The sequence below is a fragment of the Nicotiana tabacum genome, chromosome 13 (genome assembly GCF_000715075.1).
Source record: "Nicotiana tabacum cultivar K326 chromosome 13, ASM71507v2, whole genome shotgun sequence".
Lineage (NCBI taxonomy): Eukaryota > Viridiplantae > Streptophyta > Magnoliopsida > Solanales > Solanaceae > Nicotiana > Nicotiana tabacum.
Window position 1 is genome coordinate 9,708,926 of NC_134092.1, and position 20,850 is coordinate 9,729,775.

The 20,850-nt window shown below is 36.4% G+C and overlaps 2 protein-coding genes and 1 pseudogene across 2 annotated transcripts; 2 read left to right on the plus strand and 1 right to left on the minus strand.

Moving 5' to 3' along the window:
* Window positions 1–1,257: 1,257 nt before the first annotated feature.
* On the plus strand, window positions 1,258–4,668 carry LOC107800650 (eukaryotic translation initiation factor 3 subunit F). Its single transcript, XM_016623864.2, has 6 exons — window positions 1,258–1,542; window positions 2,317–2,396; window positions 2,874–3,103; window positions 3,527–3,648; window positions 3,732–3,845; window positions 4,239–4,668. The coding sequence occupies exons 1-6, from the start codon at window positions 1,330–1,332 to the stop codon at window positions 4,326–4,328; spliced, it is 849 nt and encodes a 282-aa protein (XP_016479350.1). The 5' UTR covers window positions 1,258–1,329; the 3' UTR covers window positions 4,329–4,668.
* A 2,127-nt stretch (window positions 4,669–6,795) lies between these two features.
* On the plus strand, window positions 6,796–8,404 carry LOC107800644 (putative acetyltransferase At3g50280). The gene has a single exon (XM_016623860.2). The coding sequence runs from the start codon at window positions 6,906–6,908 to the stop codon at window positions 8,316–8,318; it is 1,413 nt and encodes a 470-aa protein (XP_016479346.1). The 5' UTR covers window positions 6,796–6,905; the 3' UTR covers window positions 8,319–8,404.
* Window positions 8,405–12,899: 4,495 nt separating this feature from the next.
* On the minus strand, window positions 12,900–14,568 carry LOC107800646 (putative acetyltransferase At3g50280; annotated as a pseudogene).
* Window positions 14,569–20,850: the final 6,282 nt, after the last annotated feature.

A 20,850-nucleotide genomic window follows, 5' to 3' on the forward strand; every position in this document is an offset into this window, starting at 1 on the left:
AAGGGAGTTGTACCTACGACCTCTACAAGGTCAAAAGGTCAAAGAGAAATTGATAACGTTTGAAGAATTTTTGAAGACGGTGGAAGAGGAAGCCAATGATCTACAAATTGAAGAGTACACAAGGTTGAAGAAAGAGGGGCAAGACTCAATTTTTTTACATTATTTTACTTTATCACTTTTTACGTATCATCAATTGTAATATCATCACAGAGTATGTTATAAACTCTGTGATGATCATAGAGTACCTAGTTCTTTCTAGTTCGTTTTTTCTTCATGCTTATTAGTAGATGATGTTTATTATGCCTCAATAGGATTTGTAAGGTAAGGTCTAGCACATTATGTGTGAGCTATATTGTTATGCCTTTGGGAAAATCCAAGCGGCTGCGAGGTTATATGCCCTCGTGAGACTTTTGCCGGCAGCTACGCCATGATCCTCTACATGAGGCTGCCATCTTAAGGCAATAGAGGCGCAGAGGAGTGATTATATAGCCAAGGCATAGAGGCAACACTACTATAGCTTTTGCTCCCTTACTTGTACTGTTCCGTTGTGGTTTTTCTTTTCTTTTATTATTAATAAAATAGCTACTAGGCAACCCGCCTAGTGGTATATTTGCCAAAAAAAAAAAACGGGTACAAGTTAAAAAGGGGCGACCAAATAGGACGCCCCATGCAATTTTTACGAATCTGCTCTAAAGTATTTTTCATATTACTAGCCAAACATAAATTACTTCTTACCATAAATACTTTTTTTAAAGGTATTCTTGAGAAAAGTGCACTTTTCAAAATAAGTTGATTTTAGAAAGCTTGGTCAAACATAATATAAGAGGAGAAAATGCACAAAATCTCCATCAAAGTAGATTGCCTTTGCCTATTACGACTTTAACTATTTCTGTTACTCCGTAAACTACTTTGAAGTGGTTTGAATTTTAAACTTCTAAAATTTGATTTTAGAAGTTCAAATTTAAAGTTAAGCTCTGCCATAGTCTAAATTTGAACCGCATTCAAACTTCAGACTAGAAGTAGTCGGTTTTGAAGTATGAAACTTTAGACCCGCGATTGAAGCTTCAGACACGATAATTTGGATTTTGGTTATGAATTGGCTAGACTTTAAGAATTTTGTAAATATGGCGGCTATTCATTAAATATGGGTCCTAAAAACGGCTATTTGTGCACATCACCCGATTTTAGTTCAGAGAAAGAAGTCCACGGCCCAAACAAAGCCCACTGAGTCTACTCTCGCTTTCGAGTTTCGACTCAAAGCAAAGCCCTAGCAATTTCGCTCAGTTGTTCAATTTTTGCTCGTTCACATACGAAGAACAGCTAATCAAAATGGCGTACAGCGACCAAACGGTGTTGCAATTTTCAGTGAGCTTATCAGCTAAGGTTCAACCTTCGGTCATTTTCAACATTTGCGATTGCTACGTAAGACGACCTGACCAAGCCGAGCGTGTTATTGGCACTCTTCTCGGCTCTGTATTGCCTGACGGCACTGTTGACATTCGCAATTCTTATGCCGTTCCTCACAGTGAATCTCAAGATCAGGTTTTGCTTCTCATACTTACTGATTCTGTTAAATTTAGTCCCTTTTTAATTGTTTTTTTGCCAAATTTAGTCCGTTTTAGATAAATTTTGCTGAAAAGAGTCCCGGAAAAGCTGTATTATTTAGAGTATACTTATCTCTCTGTTGGATGCTCTTTTGTTGCAATGACACGAACCAAATGAGCAAATTTCAGTAAATTTATAGTAAATTTACGAGCCAAACGATCATTTAATTCTAAAAGAGGATAGTGGAGGTAAATGCCTGAGTTTAACCATATATTTTTAAATTTTGGAGAGAGTGGTTGATTTTTATTGCAAGATAGTGTAAAGAACGAAGGACGTGTCTGGTGGGAGGTGGCAGGTATCCCATGGAATTAGTCGAGGTGCACACAAGCTGGCTTGCGCACCTCGGACACCACGGTTTTCCAAAAAAAAAGAAAGAAAGAACGAAGGACGTGTCAGGGAAAGAGCCAAAAAACAAAAAAAGAAAGAAAGAACAAAAGACATGTCAAGGAAAGAGCCTATAAGAACTAGACAGACAGATTACTTTTATGTAGAAAATTATTTGGTGTTCTATATAATCCTAGAGCTGATACATTTTTACAAAAAATGTTTTCAATAAGTTTTGTTGTGCCAAATTGTTTTTTCTTTCTCTTAATGGTATTCTTAGTTCCATGGTTCTAAGAAGATATCCCCATTTGTTATGTATATCTTGTCATAATTGTGTTTTTATTTTATTACTTTTACTGAACTTTTGGCTATACACTCTTTTTAAAGGTTGCACTGGATATTGATTACCATCATAACATGTTGTCATCTCATCAGAAGGTGAATCCAAAGGAAGTGATTGTTGGATGGTAATTCTCCATATGCTTATGCCTTTCTATGTTATGACAGTTAATGCATTTTACTGTATAGAGCGCTTGAGAGTTGTTAAACAGATGGATGACATTGTAAGAGATTGCAAAGTATGAAATAAAGAGATCATTTGATTTAATCGACAGCATTCTTTGTATCAAATGTTTCATTAATAGTATAAACTGATATGAGCCCTTATAGCTTAGTAGTACCATCTACTAATATTTTGCATGTACAAAACATGAACTAGTGGCTGCATTTGTCAAGATACAATACTTTGTACCTCCTTTTATATATTATAAAACGTGGAGCATCTTTTCAACTTTTCCAGGTTCTTTTTCCTTGAACATCCCACTACATCCACCCTATATTTTGGTTGGTTACTTATGGACCTCCAATTTTGAGTAATACTCAACATTCAAATCCATGGGGTACTAGATTACGCAATTGTGAATACTTGCGCTTGAACTTTCCAGGTTTTCTACTGGTTTTGGAGTCTCCGGTGGTAGTGCTTTGATCCAAGAGTTTTATTCTAGAGAAACTTCAAATCCTATACATTTGACTGTTGATACTGGATTTCAAAATGGGGAAGCTTCTATAAAAGGCTTTGTCTCTGTGCATTTATCTCTGGGAGATCAGCCACTTGCTGCGCAATTTCAGGAAATTCCATTGGACATACACATGGTTGAAGCTGAAAGGATTGGATGTATGTATCTACCTACCTTCCGTACTAAATAGGATAGGCCCTATTTTACTGCACATTGACTTAGCTATGTCCATGTGCATTGGTCAGCTTAGGATGGAAGAGGGGTTGGGTGATATGTAATTGAGAACTGTTGGTGGTAATTTCTCATAACAATAATAGTTGGTCAGGTATTTTTCGCATAAACAAGTAGCTAATTATCTTAAGGATATGGTGCAAAAAGTAGCCATATGTTGAGCAATAGTTGAAACAACCTCCCTACCTTCACTAGGTAGGGGTAAGGTTTGCGTACACACTACCCTCCCCAAACCCCACCTATGGGAATTTACTGGGTTTTTTGTTGTTGTTGTTGGTTAGAGCAATAGTTTTTATTTCCTATTCGTGATGACTATTCTTACTAGGACATTCTTGTGCCCATTGATGCAGTTGATAAGCTCAAGAAAACAATCGTAGACAAACTTCCCAATGATCTTGAAGGAATGGAAGCATCAATGCAGCGATTACTTGCTCTTATTGTTGATGTCTACAAATATGTTGATGATGTTGTGGTAACATGAACTTTTCTATAACTGAATTTTGCAAGTTTCTGTGTTTTTCATCTTTAAGTTCTCATATTGGTCTGCCTTTGTAGGAAGGACGTCTACCCCAAGATAACAGAACCGGAAGATTCATAGCTGATACCGTGGCTGCTATTCCTAAACTCTCACCCCAAGCCTTTGATAAGCTTGTGAATGATGGTCTTCAGGTACTTTTTCCACTTTCTATTTATATGCTGTTGCTTCCCTCCCCCTTTTCCCAAACCAGAAATTAGGAAAAAAAGAAGGAAAAGTTGAAAATTGTTGAGGAGACTCTCTTTACTACTGGATCCTGGTTAGTGATTGTGGTTCAGATGTCTGCTCAAATCCTGTTTGGTGGTGATTTATAGTTTATTTTGCATTTGTAAAACTGTCGGGTGGCCCCCTATATTGTCGCTTTCTCACTATTATTATTATTTTGGTGATTTTCATAGAATGCATACCCTATTCTAATAATTTTTCTTATCCGTTCTAAAATATGTCTGTTGCCTTGTAATCATGATATTGATGAAGCTTAATATTCGGTCTGGGTTGTCTTACCCTGATTTAATCTTTATCTGTAGGACCAATTGCTTTTGCTGTATTTGGCAAGCCTCACGAGGACTCAACTCAGCTTTGCAGAAAAGTTAAACACTGCTGCTCAGATCCTGTGATTGATGATCATTTCGGGCTCTTGTAATTGATGATCATTTCGGGCTCTTAATCTGACTTTTCACTGCGCGATTAATCCTCGTGATAGATTTGGCCGGGGGGGGGGGGGGGGGGGGGGATTAGACGGCCAATTTGTAGTGCGATAGACTCTGAGTACTTGATTTGTTCGAATATTTCGTTCAAGATGGCTAGAAATAACTTCGTCCAGTTTGTTGGATGGCTGTATTTATCTTTAGAATCTAGTTAGTCACAGAAAATGGACAGTACCTTAGACAGGAGCAGGATCGAAATTTCCTATTTCAAACAGAAAATAGTACGTTTAATATGCAAAATTTTCTTAAATTTAGCTCAGTTTACAATTCGCACAAAAAGACTATCTTTATTAGGTGACAAATTTGTCATATTCTCCTACTTATCGTTGATCTTAAATGCTTCAAATTTGATTTCTTGATTAAGGTGGAACTTATAGAAGGATTTACAAATTAAAGAAAACATTTCTTGGAATTACACAGAAATTAGATGTGGAACAAAGGAAAACGACTAGAGGCTTAACATGGTTCTACTTCTACCTATTGATATCTTTATTTTGTTATACGGATTTTTAATCTCAAGTAATCCTTATAGAAACCATATTGTATGTAACAATACAACAGGAATGCTATGCTTTTATTACTAGAAGTTTTCCAAATTGTCTAATTTAGCTTAGGAAATCCCATAAAACGAAGTACGGAGTGACGTTTTTAATGTTACATATAACCTTGATATATTAAAGCTGATATCATTTTTTTCTGCAGAAATTCTATTTTATTTTCTGAGAAGGATGAAAAGGGGTCCTAATACATGAAGGAACTTCACAATAAGGTGATATGTACACAGTTAATCTCATTCAGTGTACATTAAAAATTATGCATTTTTAACATCCTCAGGCAATATATATGCTGTTTCAACATTAGTAGTACAGTTAGATTAATTGCATAGTCCTAACAAAAAGTGTGACTTTTTAATAATTAAATTCTTCACAATTGTTCGTAAGTTGTCGTTCACGTGGAAGCTGGAAAGCCAGTAAGGTCTAAGATTTTTGCTACCTTAATTTGTTGCTATTAATTAATGAAAAGACAGCATAGATTCAAGTGGAACTATAGAGTCAAACCATTACATAATACATTTTGTACATATAGTATTAGGAGATACTACTGAATAATGTATTTGGTTTATATATATCCATCCTTAGATTAAAGTAATAGCATACACCGACCAATCAAAAAGACGGTTTTAAGGATCATTCTTGGCATTAATAGGCCGACTTTTTCAGTCAGTAAACTAATTTAGATGCTAAGGTCAAGTATTTAATTAATAGTGGGATTAATTAATTAAAAAGTGGGATTGGGGACAGTTTGGATATGCAGAAGTATTCTGATTAATGTTACGTATTTTAGGAGTAAGGAGGTTCTAAACTGAGTTTTCTAATCTTAAGGAGAATGACAGGTCACATACAGAACGCTAAAAGACGGCGCTTAATTATGGATTATTATCAGGGATTTGTCTCATTGTCTCTCTCTGTATCTCTCACAGCAATGCAAATAATTTTTTGTTGCTGAGTAGATCATTGTCATGCTGGTGTTATTGTTTCTTTTTCGTAATTGTATTTCTTTTCAATTATGTTGTGATTATATTTTTCATGAGCCGATAGTCTATCGGGAATAACCTCTTTATCTTCCCATTACAGAGGTGGATCCAGAATTTGCATGTCGGGAGTGCACTTTTGGATTCAACTAAAATCTGCTTTGTATATAGGGTACTCACTACTAATATATCACTATTTTCTAAAAATATATACATGAATTTTTTATTAACTTTACGGGTGCCGGTAACCCTTCTTTATATAGCCTAGGTCCGCATCTGCTCCCCAAGATAGGGATGAGGTCTGCCGTCACTAGATTTGTTAATGTTGCTGTTGTTGCTGCTGAGTAGATCACTGATAGTTCACTCTGCAAATGTAGTATTGCTTTTATAACTCTCCTATGTTTGATGTAACACTATATTCTATTTAGGTCGTTTAGAAAAGAATGATATTCTTTAATATTTGAAAATAATTTAATTTTAAATTTTTTCTTTATATCTTTAATTATGAATTTAGGCAACACAATATTATGACATATTTAAAATTATATAATTTTTTTTTCTTTTTTACTTAAAATTCGTGTTCAGTCAAATAAACAAGTTAATACCTCTTCCGTTCTATTTTTGTACTTGCATAGTTTGATTTTGAGGTCCAAGTTGCCAATTTTAGAATTTAAGTTGATGTCAAGAAATTGTTCGTAGTTTGATTATTGTTTATAACTAGTTGGGCACGCGCCAACCAGTCATATCTTTGAAATAGTAGTCCCCAAAATCATAATCAAAATAAAAAATGAACACTAGGTCAACTTACCCATGTTTCAAACAGCAATTGCCACCTCCCCAAATGCATGAATCCAAGTTCCATTCACTCCCTATATAAAGCCCTTCTTCTTACTCTCACTTCATCCTCAGCCTTCACATCACTACTTAATCCAAGTCAAACTGCAAATTAATTAACAATGCCTTGCTCCGCCATGTCAAAAGCTTCTGGAGCTGTAACTTTGGTCAACAAATGTACCATTTTTCCCTCTCAAAAATCATCTATTCCTGACCTCAAACTCTCTGTTTCTGACCTTCCTATGCTCTCCGTTCACTATATTCAAAAAGGTTGTCTCTTTACTTGTCCTTCTTTTTCCATCACTCACCTCATTTCCCTTCTCAAGCTCAGTCTTTCTCAAACTCTCACTCACTTCCCTCCTTTGGCCGGTCGTCTATTGACTGACCAAGATGGTTACGTCTACATTTCTTGCAATGATACTGGTGTTGATTTTGTATACGCCACTGCTACTGACATTTTCATTCGCGATGTTATTGGCTCAATTGATGTTCATGATCATGTTAAAGAGTTCTTCCCTTTTGATCGTACAGTGAGTTATCAAGGGCATTTTAGTCCTCTTCTTGCTGTCCAAGTAACGGAATTAGTTGACGGCGTCTTCATTGGCTGCGCCGTCAACCACTCCGTCACTGACGGCACGTCATTTTGGAACTTTTTTAATACCTTTGCTGAGGTGAGTAGAGGTGTGAAAAGGATTACGAAGCAGCCGAATTTCACCCGTAATTCAATTTTGATCTCAAATGCAGTATTAAAACTCCCAGTTAATGGACCCAAAGTCACCTTTGACGCTGACGCTCCATTGAGAGAGAGGATTTTCAGTTTCAGCAGGGAATCAATTCAAAGACTCAAAGCAAAAACGAACAATCAGAAATGGAATTTCAACGAAGAAATTAACATTGTTGAATTGATGGCGAAACAGAGCAACGATCCCTTGATAATGAGAACTGAAAAGGTAGCTGTAAATTCAACGGCTGAGATTTCATCATTTCAATCGCTTTGCGCATTGTTGTGGCGTGCAGTGACACGTGCGAGAAAATTCCCAGCTTCCAAAATGACGACGTTCCGAATGGCTGTAAACTGCCGTCACCGTCTCCACCCGAAACTCGATCCGTTATATTTCGGCAACGCAATTCAGAGCATTCCAACATATACATCAGCTGGAGACGTATTATCACACGATCTGCGTTGGTGCGCGGAACAATTGAACAAAAACGTGAAGGCACACGATAATGTTATGGTGAGGAAGTTTGTAGAGGATTGGGAGAAGGATCCACGGTGTTTTCCGTTAGGGAATTTCGACGGAGCTATGGTAACAATGGGAAGTTCGCCGAGATTCCCAATGTACGACAATGATTTCGGGTGGGGCAGACCCGTTGCTATTCGGAGCGGGCGGGCGAACAAGTTTGACGGGAAGATATCAGCGTTTCCGGGGAGAGAAGGAGGAGGAAGCGTTGATTTGGAGGTGGTTTTGTCACCGGAAACAATGGAAGGCATTGAGTTAGACACAGAGTTCATGCAATATGTTTCTGGGTATTAAATTGCATGCGCCAAATTGTGAGCTTTGTATTTGGGAGGCAGGATTTTAATAAAATTATTTGTGGGGTGAAGCTGTAACATATTAAATGTTGTTTAATTTAATTTGTTTCTTAATCTTTGTGGGTTTCCTAAACGTGGTACGTAATAAAAAAGTGTATCATCCAAAAAAAGAATTGATTCAATATGCTTTTCTTCTTTGTTTTATTTTTATTTTAGCTCACTTCCGTATAGCTGTTGTGCTATAATATACAACAACCGTGGTCCAACACAAGGGCTGAGTTAAAGTACTGGTAGTAGGTTCAATCGAAACTGGTAGCTTTGATTTCAACCTTGTATTGTCTTAAAAAATTATTGAATATGTATAAATTATTAATTTAGAATTCAGTAAAATTAGAATTTCGAACCCATAAACTTAAAATCTTGGCTTCGCCTCTGATCCCACATATGGGGTCTGGAGAGGGACGGAGGTAGAGTACGGGATACGGGTTCGGCTAAACCCGGTAGCTTTTGTTCAAATTATGTATTTATCTTAAAAAATTCATTGAATATGTACAACTTATTAATTTAGAACCCAATAACTTAAAATGATTACAATTCCGAACCTATAAGGTTCAAATCCTGGTTCCGCCTCTAGGTCTTGAGAGAGTAGTATGTATGCGGATTTTACTCTTATTTAATGAAAATAAAGATGTTATTTTTGATAAATTCTCCGCTCAAGTGACAAGTACCATGCTAAAATATAAAAATAGTAAATTCCTAGTCAAACAGTCGCTAGACCCACTTTTTATATCAATTACATAATTAATTCAATTTTTAATAAAAATACTTTAAAAGACTTTGATCATAGCTTGTGTTCCAGATTATCCACTGAAATCGGCCTGGAATATTAAGCCCTAGGGTGATCCTCCGCCATCTTTTTCGATTTGTCGGCGTATGCTATTACTATTTTAATCCAGTCACATTTGAATATAAACCATACACTGTCGTTAATAATTTATGCTTTGACTCTGTAGGTCATGTTGATGCCTTAGGCCTCATTTGTTTTTTTCTAACATTAAAATGTTTGAATCTGAATACATATCTGAATATTAAGATGTATTTTAAGATTAAGACATCTGAAAATTAAAATGTGTATTAAGATTTGAATACTAAATGATTAAGACTGTTTGATTTTTAACATCTGAATGTATGCAATTTATCTTTATTTGAAAATTAATAAACATAAAATTCAATTAAAATGCTAATCAATCTAATATTCTATGGTAGTTGTTGATGGTAATGGCTAACGGTGGTGCTTGTGAATCCCGATTAGAGGCGGCAGTTGGTGGTAGTTTTGGTTCATGGTGGTGGTTCAGGGTAGTAGCTAGTGGTAATTGGTAGTGGTGGCTATTATGATTGAGGATGGTGGTGGTGGGTGGTGATAGTTAGTAATGGCGGGTGGTGGTGGTAGTTGTGATTGAGGAAGGTGGCGGTGGGTGGTGATAGTTTATAATGATAGGTAGTGTCGGCTATGATTGTTGATGGTGATGAGATAATTAGTTGTGGTAGTTGAGGTGGATGAGTATTGGTTGTGGTTGAAATGATGCTGGTGGGAGTGGTGGGGATGGTAGGTGATATGGTGGGTGGTGAGAGTCGATAATGGCGGCTATGATTGGGGATGATGATGGTGGTGGTGGTGGGTGGCATGGTGGTAGTTGATAATGGTTGGCGGTGGCGGCAGTTAATAATGAATGTGGATGATAACATCTTAATGAAATTAAGTCTCTGTTATAGATCTTAATCATACAGACCTATTCAGACTCATTAAGTGGTTGTGAAGTAAAAAGAAAAAATACACTTAATGATTAAGAACTGAATAATTAAAATTTCGACTTTAAAAATAAACGCACTTAATGTCTAAGATCTGAAAAATTAAGATTTAGACCTACATTAAGTGCAAACAAATGAGGCCTAAGTCTCTTTATCAATTAATCAAAGATTAATATAACAAAGAACTTGGACAATAATGTTTGTTTTTTTGGGTGTGTATATATATATATATATATATATATATATATATATATACTTACAAAGACAATGAAGTATTGTGTAGTATGTAGTTGATTTTCAATTTATCTTTTAATAGCGAAAGTATCTATAATATTCAGTAGAGAAATGTTTTGATATTTGTTGAATAATAATGGATGGTTTTAATAATAGCAGGACATTGATAGAAATATACATCAATAATAATTTAAGAAATTTGGTTGCCGTTGGAAATATATGCAGAATTTAGTTGTTGAAAAAACTGGTTTTAGGTGGCGACTAAAACTTTGCAACAAAACTATGGTGGCGACAAAAACAATTCGGCGCCAAAACTTGAGCTATTGTGGCGACTAGAGTTGTCACTGAAAGTATATAAAAAGCGTCCTAACAGCCGCCGGTAGAAGCGGCGACCAACCAACTATTTGTGGCGACTCTTCGGCCTTTTGTGGTAGTCTAATTTGTTCCTTGTTTGTTTTGGACGGCGGTTCAAAACCGAACTGAAACTGTTAACCAAATCGAATCGATGACTTATTGGCTTATTGATATCGGATTATCGGGGTAATGGATGGCGAACGGATTGAGATTTTATAATTAACGACTTAACGGTTTGGAGGCGGATTACTCAATTTTCTTATCGGATAAACTGTTAACCCGTTAAATATTTTTTTTATTTACACTTTCCTATAGATCTTGAAGTAGCAAAAACTCCTAAGACTCGATATCCATTCCAATTTATAACTTTTTCACCAGAATTTTCAATTCTAAATTCTATCCAGCTCATCAGGTCTGTTAGGATGCGTATAGGAAGTCAGTCAATAAAATCACCCATAAAAAAGAATCCATTTCAATAGTACACCAAAAAAAATTATTTGGTTTAGCCGATAATTAAATCGTCCGATAATCGTTAATCCGATACCAATCCGCTTGTTGTCTTATTGGAATACTACATTTATAATCTGATAACCGATAAGCCGAACCGTTAAGCGTAATTATCCGTCCGATTCGCCCGATACTAATCTACCTATATTCACTTATTCAGTATATTTCCACCTATATTCACCTAATCAACTAAAAGAAAGATCTCCCTAGTTGGAGAAGTCCAACCGCATTAATCCTCACCAAGAATATTTCCACTTGGCTGATAGTAATAAATTAACAAATTGAGTCCAAGTAAAAATCAAACTCCTTCCAAAAAATAAAATAAAATCAATTACCTTAATTAGTTACGAATAGATTCATATACAGTCCATTACACCTAGTTTCATCCAAACTCATATTCACAAGTTTATTTTGTTTTTTAACCATCAAAATTCACATATCTCAACAAATGTGATAAAGAGCTTTGACACTAATGTTTTTTCAGTTTCCACGTGAATGACAGTTCAAAAGCAATCCTAGAAAATTTCATGAAAAAATCATTCGTTTATGTCAAACCCCACTGCTAATTCATATTATTAGAATGGAAAACTAACACTTAAAAGACTGCAGAGGTAATTCTGAAACATAACTCGATCTACTAAAGAGAAGAAAAACTAATCCATTTTTGCTCCAAAAACAGGATAGGATTAATGTTCTTTTTCTGCTCCGCTGTGCGACACATCCATTAAATCCTAGAACAATAACAACAACAACTCAATATAATTTCACTAGTGGGGTCTGGAGAGGGTAGTTTGTACGCAGACCTTACTCTATCCTGGGTAGATAGGCTGTTTCCGATAGATTCTGAGGATGTTTCCGATAGACCCTCTGCTCTCCCTCTAAGAACTCCTTACTTTGCTCTTGGGGTGACCCAAAAACAAGAAATGAGAAACGTTTCTTGGTAGTGCCAACTCTGAATATATAATATTCTAATCAATTAATAACTACTCCGTAAGTACTTAGCTAATTACATACTCCTATCGCAAATTATGCGACTTCTTTCCTTTTAGACTGGCCGAAAAGATTAGCATTATTATATTTTATACTCATTAAGTAATAATTTAACTTTAAGACTTTATATTTACCCTTCGTTTGGTACAATAGTAGGATGAACAAGATATCCCACGAGATTAGTTATCCTACGTTCTATATTGGATAGTTAATCCCACCATTTTAGTGTAAAACTTATTACGAGATTAGCTAATACCTATAATAAAATATGGGACAAAAACAATCCCAAACTTTATCTGGGATTATTATCCTTATACCTTGTACCAAACACCTCTTAATGTGATGATTTATAGCTACATAAATTTGTATGGCTTGTTTAGACCATAATTTTTCAAAAGTTTTTCTTTCATCTGAAATTTTGTATCTGTCAAACACCATGGCATAAATTAAAATGCAAGAAATATTATATTCACAATGATCCACGTGCTTTCTTATACAAAGTGATGAATCAACTCAATTATTATAAAGGTTGACAATTTCATTTAAATTATGGAACATAAAAATAAAATTAAAATTAATCATAACAACCCAAACAGAAAACAGCTACAATATGCTACACTCATTCTTTCCTCATCCCACATTTCCTGCCCCCCCCCCCCCCCCCAAAAAAAAAAAAATAAAACCCCAATATAAAGCTCCCCGTTTAACCATCCCAATTCAAGTAAGAATTACAACAGTCAATACTCAAAAACATATTGCATGAACTCTGTGTCCAACTCAAGGCCGTCCATTGTTTCCGGTGACAAAACCACCTCCAAATCAACGCTTCCTCCTCCTTCTCTTCCCAGAAACGTTGATATCTTCCCGTCAAACTTGTTCGCCCGCCCGCTCCGAACGGCAACGGGTCTGCCCCACCCGAAATCATTGTCGTACATTGGGAATCTCGGCGAACTCCTCATTGTTAGCATAGCTCCGTCGAAATTCCCTAACGGAAAACACCGTGGATCCTTCTCCCAATCCTCTACAAACTTCCTCACCATAACATTATCGTGTGCCTTCACGTTCTTGTTCAATTGCTCCGCACACCAACGCAGATCGCGTGATAAAACGTCGCCAGCTGATGCATATGTTGGAATGCTCTGAATTGCGTTGCCGAAATATAACAGATCGAGTTTCGGCTGTAGACGGTGACGGCAGTTTACAGCCATTCGGAACGTCGTCATTTTGGAAGCTGGGAATTTTCTCGCACGTGTCACTGCTCGCCTTAGCAATGCGCAAAGCGATTGAAATGATGAAATTTCAGCCGTTGAATTTACAGCTACCTTTTCAGTTCTCATTATCAAGGGATCGTTGCTCTGTTTCGCCATTAATTCAATAATGTTAATTTCTTCGTCGAAATTCCATTTTTGATTGTTCGTTTTTGCCTTGAGTCTTTGAATTGATTCCCTACTGAAACTGAATATCCTCTCTCTCAATGGTGCGTCCGCGTCAAAGGTGACTTTGGGTCCATTAGCTGGGAGTTTTAATACTGCATTTGAGATCAAAATTGAATTACGGGTGAAATTCGGCTGCTTCGTAATCCTTTTCACACCTCTACTCACCTCAGCAAAGGTATTAAAAAAGTTCCAAAATGACGTGCCGAGTGGTTGACGGCGCAGCAAATAAAGACGCCGTCAGCTAATTCCGTCACTTGGACGGCAAGAAGAGGCTTAAAATGCCCTTGATAACTCACTGTGCGATCAAAAGGGAAGAACTCTTTAACATGATCAGGAACATCAATGAAGCCAATGAAGTCGCGAATGAAAATGTCAGTAGCAGTGGCGTATACAAAATCAACACCAGCATCGTCGCAAGAAATGTAGACGTAACCATCTTGGTCAGTCCATAGACGACCAGCCAAAGGAGGGAAGTGAGTGAGTGTTTGAGAAAGACTGAGCTTGAGAAGGGAAATGAGGTGAGTGATGGAAAAAGAAGGACGAGTAAAGAGACAACCTTTCTGAATATAGTGAACTGAGAGCATAGGTTGGTCAGAAACAGAGAGTTTGAGGTCAGGAATAGATGATTTTTGAGAGGGGAAAATGGTGCATTTGGAGACCAATGTTACAGCTTCAGAAGCTTTTGACATGGCGGAGCAAGGCATTGTTAATTAGCAGTAGCTAAGTTTTAATGGCGGGTTTGTACTCAGCTGCAGTTTCACTTGGGAATAGGAATAAAGTGAGAACTGAGGATGAAATGAGAGTAGTAGTAAGAGAGGCTTTATATAGGTTTGGGACTGAAATATTAAGAGATTGGGTTCATGTATTTGATGAGATGGAGATTCTTGATTTTATTTTTGTTGGCTGTCTTCTTTAATTTCCATGAGATTTTCTCTGTCTTCGCAAATTTGATATTTTGGGGAGTTGACCTAGAAATTCATTTTGATTATTTGATTGGGGTTGGGGACTGCTGGTTCAATCATAAGCTGGCTGGCACGTGACCAACTATAAATAACAAGACGTTAATATTGATAATTGAATTGTAACACAATCATATATTGCTAATTCCCTCCGGTCCACTTAAATTAATTTTTTTTATATTTTTTATGATTTATAATATTTGATTTTTTTAATTATAAAAAAAATTAATTTCTTTTCTATAAAAATTATTCTTGGAGTATAGAATTTAAGAGTGTTTGTTATATTTCTAAAAAGTAGATTCATTAATATATGTGAAAACAGTAAAAAAATCAATTAAATTAATTAATTAATTAATTAATTCCACTAGTAATTAAAGTACATTTGAGCTTCGCTTGTGTTTTAGATTATTCACCGAAAAAGGTCGGCTTATTAATGCGCAGAATGATCCTCAAAGCCGTCATTTTGGATTCGTCGGCGTATGCTATTATTTTAATCCAAATAACATTTGGATGTCAACCAAATACTATATGGCAGCACATTTTCATTAAAGTACTAAACTACTACTATAACTTAGTTAGAGGTTGATTTTGTAGGCTCACATTAGTATCTTCATTATTTAACAAAAAATTTCTATTATATAGAAAAGTCAAAATGGTACACCAAGGATATTTTTGACATTTCATACCTAAGGCAGAATTGAATAGCCACCTCATTCGTTTTCTATTTTGCATTTTCGTCTCTCTCAAAGTCGCTTATATTCTTCATTTGGAATATTCTAAGATCAGAGTTCCCCATGGTCCCATCTAGAGGCGGCTGAAGCCTAAGGCAGGTAAGGCAAGGGCTTTAGGCCCCACAAATTTGAAGGCCTCACTTTTCAGTAGTTTTAGGTTTATGTATTTATTTTCCTTTTAGAAAATTTAAGTATTTAATGTGAAAAGCTATAATTTTGCTGTGGAAAAGGAAAATGACCGTTTACTTTTACCATTATTGCATATTGGGGATATGAATCGTTACTTTTACCGTTTTTGCCTTTTTGGGATTGACTTTTTTTTTTTCCATATTTATTCACAACTACAAAGTTGAATCCTTACTTGCCTTCTTCTTTTCCACGTTAACTTCTAAAAAGCTTTATGATAATTATTACTCCTTCCTATCAAAAGAACTACAAGACTCTTGTGATCATTCTTTGTGGAATAAAATACAAAGTTGGTAAGTACGAATTTTTTTTCAATGATAACTTTTTTCTTTCTTTTCAAGCATTTTATTTTTACATATTGTACTTGGGACTGATTTTGGTAGTCAATTAAAAGAGGATTGAAAATAATGAAATTTTATAATATGTATTGATTTTTTATTACTTAAAATTTTATAATATGATTATATGACTGCAATCTCATAAGACTCATATTCACAATGAAAATTTTCTGCTGCTTATTATAATTTAGAGTCGAAATTTTAATTCCGTTTAGAAATCTACTTTGATGGCAAGAGCCGGTCGAAGAGTATTGTATATATAAAATTGTATATTTTTTCGATTGAAGAGGACCGAATATACAAAATCGTGTATTTTTTTTTCAGGTTTTCAAGCACAAAAGCATTAAAAAGTTATGTCACGGCCCGAAATTCCCACCGTCGGGACCGTGATTGTGCCTAACATTTCACTTGCTAGGCAAGCCAACGTTATAATATAATAAGCCATTTTAATATAATTTAAAATTAATTAATAACAAAGAAAACAAATGCGAAAATAAAGTCTGGAATAAAGTGAATAATCCATAATAGACGTGATATCTAAATACCATCCCAGAATTTGGAGTCACAAGTGCACAAACTTTAAGAATAATACAAATAAAGGTCTGAATAAAATTCAAGCTGTTTGAAATATAATACACAGCTGAGATAAGATAGAAGGGGACTTCAGAACTGCGAACGTTGTGCAGTTATACCTCAAGTCTCCACTGGTAGCTGTATTCGGGCAAATCTACAGTACGCCGCTGGGACCAACTCCGAAATCTGCACAAGAAGTGCAGAGTGTAGTATCAGTACAACCGACCCTATGTACTGGTAAGTGCAGAGCCTCACCTCGACGAAGTAGTGATGAGGCTATGACAAGATACGTAGGTAAACCACCTGTACAAGTATATACCAATACAAAGTAACAATAATACAACAAATAATAATTTATAAATTGGGAGGGAGCATGCGAATGGGAAGGATATAATAATTTCAGTCAACTTCCGTTGTGGCGTGCAACCCGCCCCAACAATATAATTTTTTAAATAAATCTGTTGACGCGTGCAACCTGATCACCCAATATAAATTTTAAATAACTCTGTTGCGGCGTACAACCCGATCCCCCAATATATTTAAATGTAATAAAAATACTCTAATAAATACCACGTTCAATGAGAAACTATTAAGCATCAAGGCATACAATAATTACAATTCATTTATGAAACAAACAATGACAAGTAGCAATTAATTATAAAAATCAGGATAAAAATAGGCAGTATAATATTTAATATACAAAATATCAAGTAGCAATTAAGACACATAAATCAAATAAGCATGTGACAATTATTACAAGAATTCAAAAATTAATATTTGACAAGGAATAGGAGAGAAATAATTATTATAACAATTAATTCGTGTCTAAAAATAATTTAATATATTTAAATAATTAAGCACACAATTAAATTGACAAAGTATAGGCACTCGTCACCTTGCCTATACATCGTTACACATAAAATTCACATAACAAATAATTCAAGGGTTCTATTCCTTCAAGTCAAGGTTAACTACGACACTTACCTCACTTCGCAACCAAATTCAAGTTTCCAATACACCCTTGCCTCGTGAATTAGTGTCTGAAATTCTCAAATCTAGTCATAAACAATTCAATATATTCAATACAAATCGTATGAATTAATTCCATATGAATTTACTAATTTTTCCGGATTAAAATCCGAAAATTATTTTAAAAATCAACAGTGGGACCCACATCTCGAATCCCGAAAAAATTTATGAAATCCGAACACCCGTTCCGATACGAGTTCAGCCATACAAAAATTATCGAATTCCGACATCAGATTGACTTTCAAATCTTCATTTTATATTTTTGGATGATTTTATAATAAACTGATTTTTCTTCAATAAATTCACGGATTCATGATGTAATTGAGTATGGAATCACAGAAGATAATCAATATAGGATAAGGAATACTTACCCCAATATTTTTCCGTAAAAATCGTCCAAAAATCGTCTTACCCGAGCTCAAAATCGAAAATGATAGAAAATGGGACGAAAATCTATTTCCAGAACTTAAGTTTTGTTGTCCAGATTTTTACTCATCGTGATCGCGAGAATTAGTTCGCGATCGCGTAGAGCTATTTCTGCCCAGGTCTATTTTACTCTCCACGATTGCAAATAATTCTTTGCGAACGCGAAGCATATTTTGGCTGCCCAGATTTTTAACTCTACGCGATCGCGTAAATGATCATGCGATCGCGGAGAATATTTTCTCAGCCTTACGCGATCGCGTACTACCTTGTGCGATCACGTAGCACAAATGGCGTGCCCAACTTTTGCCGTTATTCCTTCTACGCGAACGCGTCTTGGCCCTCGCGTTCGCGGTGCTTTGACTGCGGACACTGTGCGATCGCAGACATGACTATGCAATCGCATAGTTTAAATTTTCATCAGTGACATTAAGCCTTCGCGATCGCGGATGAAGCCACGCGATGGCATAGAAGGAAACCAGAACTGGAAAATACCAGATTTTCAGCCATCTATTCTTGAACAAAAATGGTCTGAAAATCGTCCGAAACTCACCCGAGCCCTCGGGGCTCTAAACTGTACATGCACATATGTCCAAAAATATCATACGAACTTGCTCGCACGATCAAAACACCAAAATAATGCCTAGAACTATGAATCGGACACCAAATCAAATGAAATTTCTAAGAAACTTCAGAATTTCTATTTTAACAACCGGACGCCTGAATTACGTCAAACCAGCTCCGTTTCTTACCAAATTTGGCAGACAAGTCATAAATATAGTAATGGAGCTATACCGGGTTCCGAAACTAAAATATGGGCCATGTATCAATAAAGTCAAATATTAGTCAAATCTTGTAAGTCATTAAACCTTTTAAACATAAAAATTTCGACAACATGCGATAACTCGAGCTAGGGACCTCCGAATTAAATTATGGGCATACGCCCAAGTCCCAAATCACGATACGGACCTACCGAAACTGTCAAAATACTGATCCGAGTCCGTTTGCTCAAATTGTTGACCAAAGTCAACTTAGTTGAGTTTTATTAAGGCTCTATTTCTCATTTTAATCAATTTTTTATATAAAAACTTTCCAGTAAATTATACAGACTTTGCACGCAAGTCGAAAAATAATGAATAGTACTTTTCGAGGTCTTAGAACACAGAAATAATTATTAAATTTAAAGATGGCCTTTTGGGTCATCACATTCTCCACCTCTAAAGCAAACGTTCGTCCTCGAACGAATTTAGAAAAAAAATACGTGAGTTGGTAAAAAGGTGTGGATACTTACTCCGCATGTCCGACTCGGACTCCCAGGTAGATGCTTCTACTGACTGACCTCTCCATTATACCTGAACTCAAGGATAATTCTTAGACCTCAACTGTCGGACCTGCCGGGCTAGAATAGCTACCGGCTCCTCTTCATAAGTCAAATCTTTGTCCAACTGGACTGAGCTGAAATCTAGTACATGGGACGGATCACCATGATATTTTCGGAGCATAGACATATGAAACACCAGATGAACTGGTGATAAACTAAGTGGTAGTGCAAGCTTGTAGGTTACTTCACCCACCCATTCAAGTATTTCGAAGGGTCCTATATACCCAGGGCTCAACTTGCCCTTCTTTCTGAACCTCATTACACCTTTCATAGGTGAAACCCAGAGCAATATTCTTTCTCCAACCATGAATGCATTATCACGAACCTTACGGTCGGCATAATTTTTTTGTCTAGACTGAGCTGTGCGAAATCGATCTTGAATAATTTTGACCTTATCCAAGGCATCCTGCACCAAATCGATACCCAACAACCGAGCCTCTCATGGTTCAAACCAGCCAACTGGCGAACGACATCGCCTCCCGTACAATACTTCATATGGAGCCATCTGAATGCTCGACTGGTAGCTATTATTATAGGCAAACTCCACAAGTGGCAAGAATTGATCCCAAGAACCTCCAAAGTCTATAACACAAGCGTGAAGCATATCTTCCAATATCTGAATAATACGTTCTGACTGTCCGTCTGTCTGTGGATGAAATGTTGTACTCAACTCAACCCGCGTGCCTAACTCACGTTGTACATCCCTCCAGAAGTGCATAGTGAACTCCGTACCTCGATCAGAAATGATAGACACTGGCACACCGTGAAGGCGGACAATCTCACGAATGTAAATTTCAGCTAACCGCTCTGAAGAATAGGTAACTGCCACTGGAATGAAATGTGCTTACTTGATCAACCTGTCCACAATGACCCAAACTGCGTCAAATTTTCTCTGAGTCTATGAAAGCCCAACAACAAAATCCATAGTGATACGCTCCCACTTCCACTCAGGAATTTCTAACTTCTGAAGCAAACCACCAGGTCTTTGATGCTCGTACTTAACTTGCTGGCAATTTAGACACCGAACTACATATGCAACTATATCATTCTTCATTCTCCTCCACCAATAATGTTGCCGCAAATCTAGATACATTTTGGCGATACCTGAATGAATAGAATATCTGGAATTGTGGGAATATTCCAGAATTAATTCACGAAGTCCATCCACATTAGGCACACAAATACGACCCTGCATTCGCAGAACTCCATCTTCTCCCACAGCAACCTGTTTGGAATCATCGTGTCGCACCATGTCCTTAAGGACAAGTAAATGAGGATCATCATACTGCCGCTCTCTGATGCGCTCATATAGAGAAGACCGAGCGACTGTGTAAGCTAGAACCTGACTAGGTTCTGAAACATCTAACCTCACGAACTGATTAGCTAAAGTCTGGACATCTACAACTAACAGTCTCTCATCAACTGGAATATAAGCAAGGTTGCCCATACTCGCAGCCTTTCTACTCAAAGCATCGGCCACCACATTAGACTTTCCGGGGTGATACAAAATGGTGATCATAGTCTTTCAACAACTCCAATCATCTTCTCTACCTCAAATTAAGATCTTTTTGTTTGAACAGATA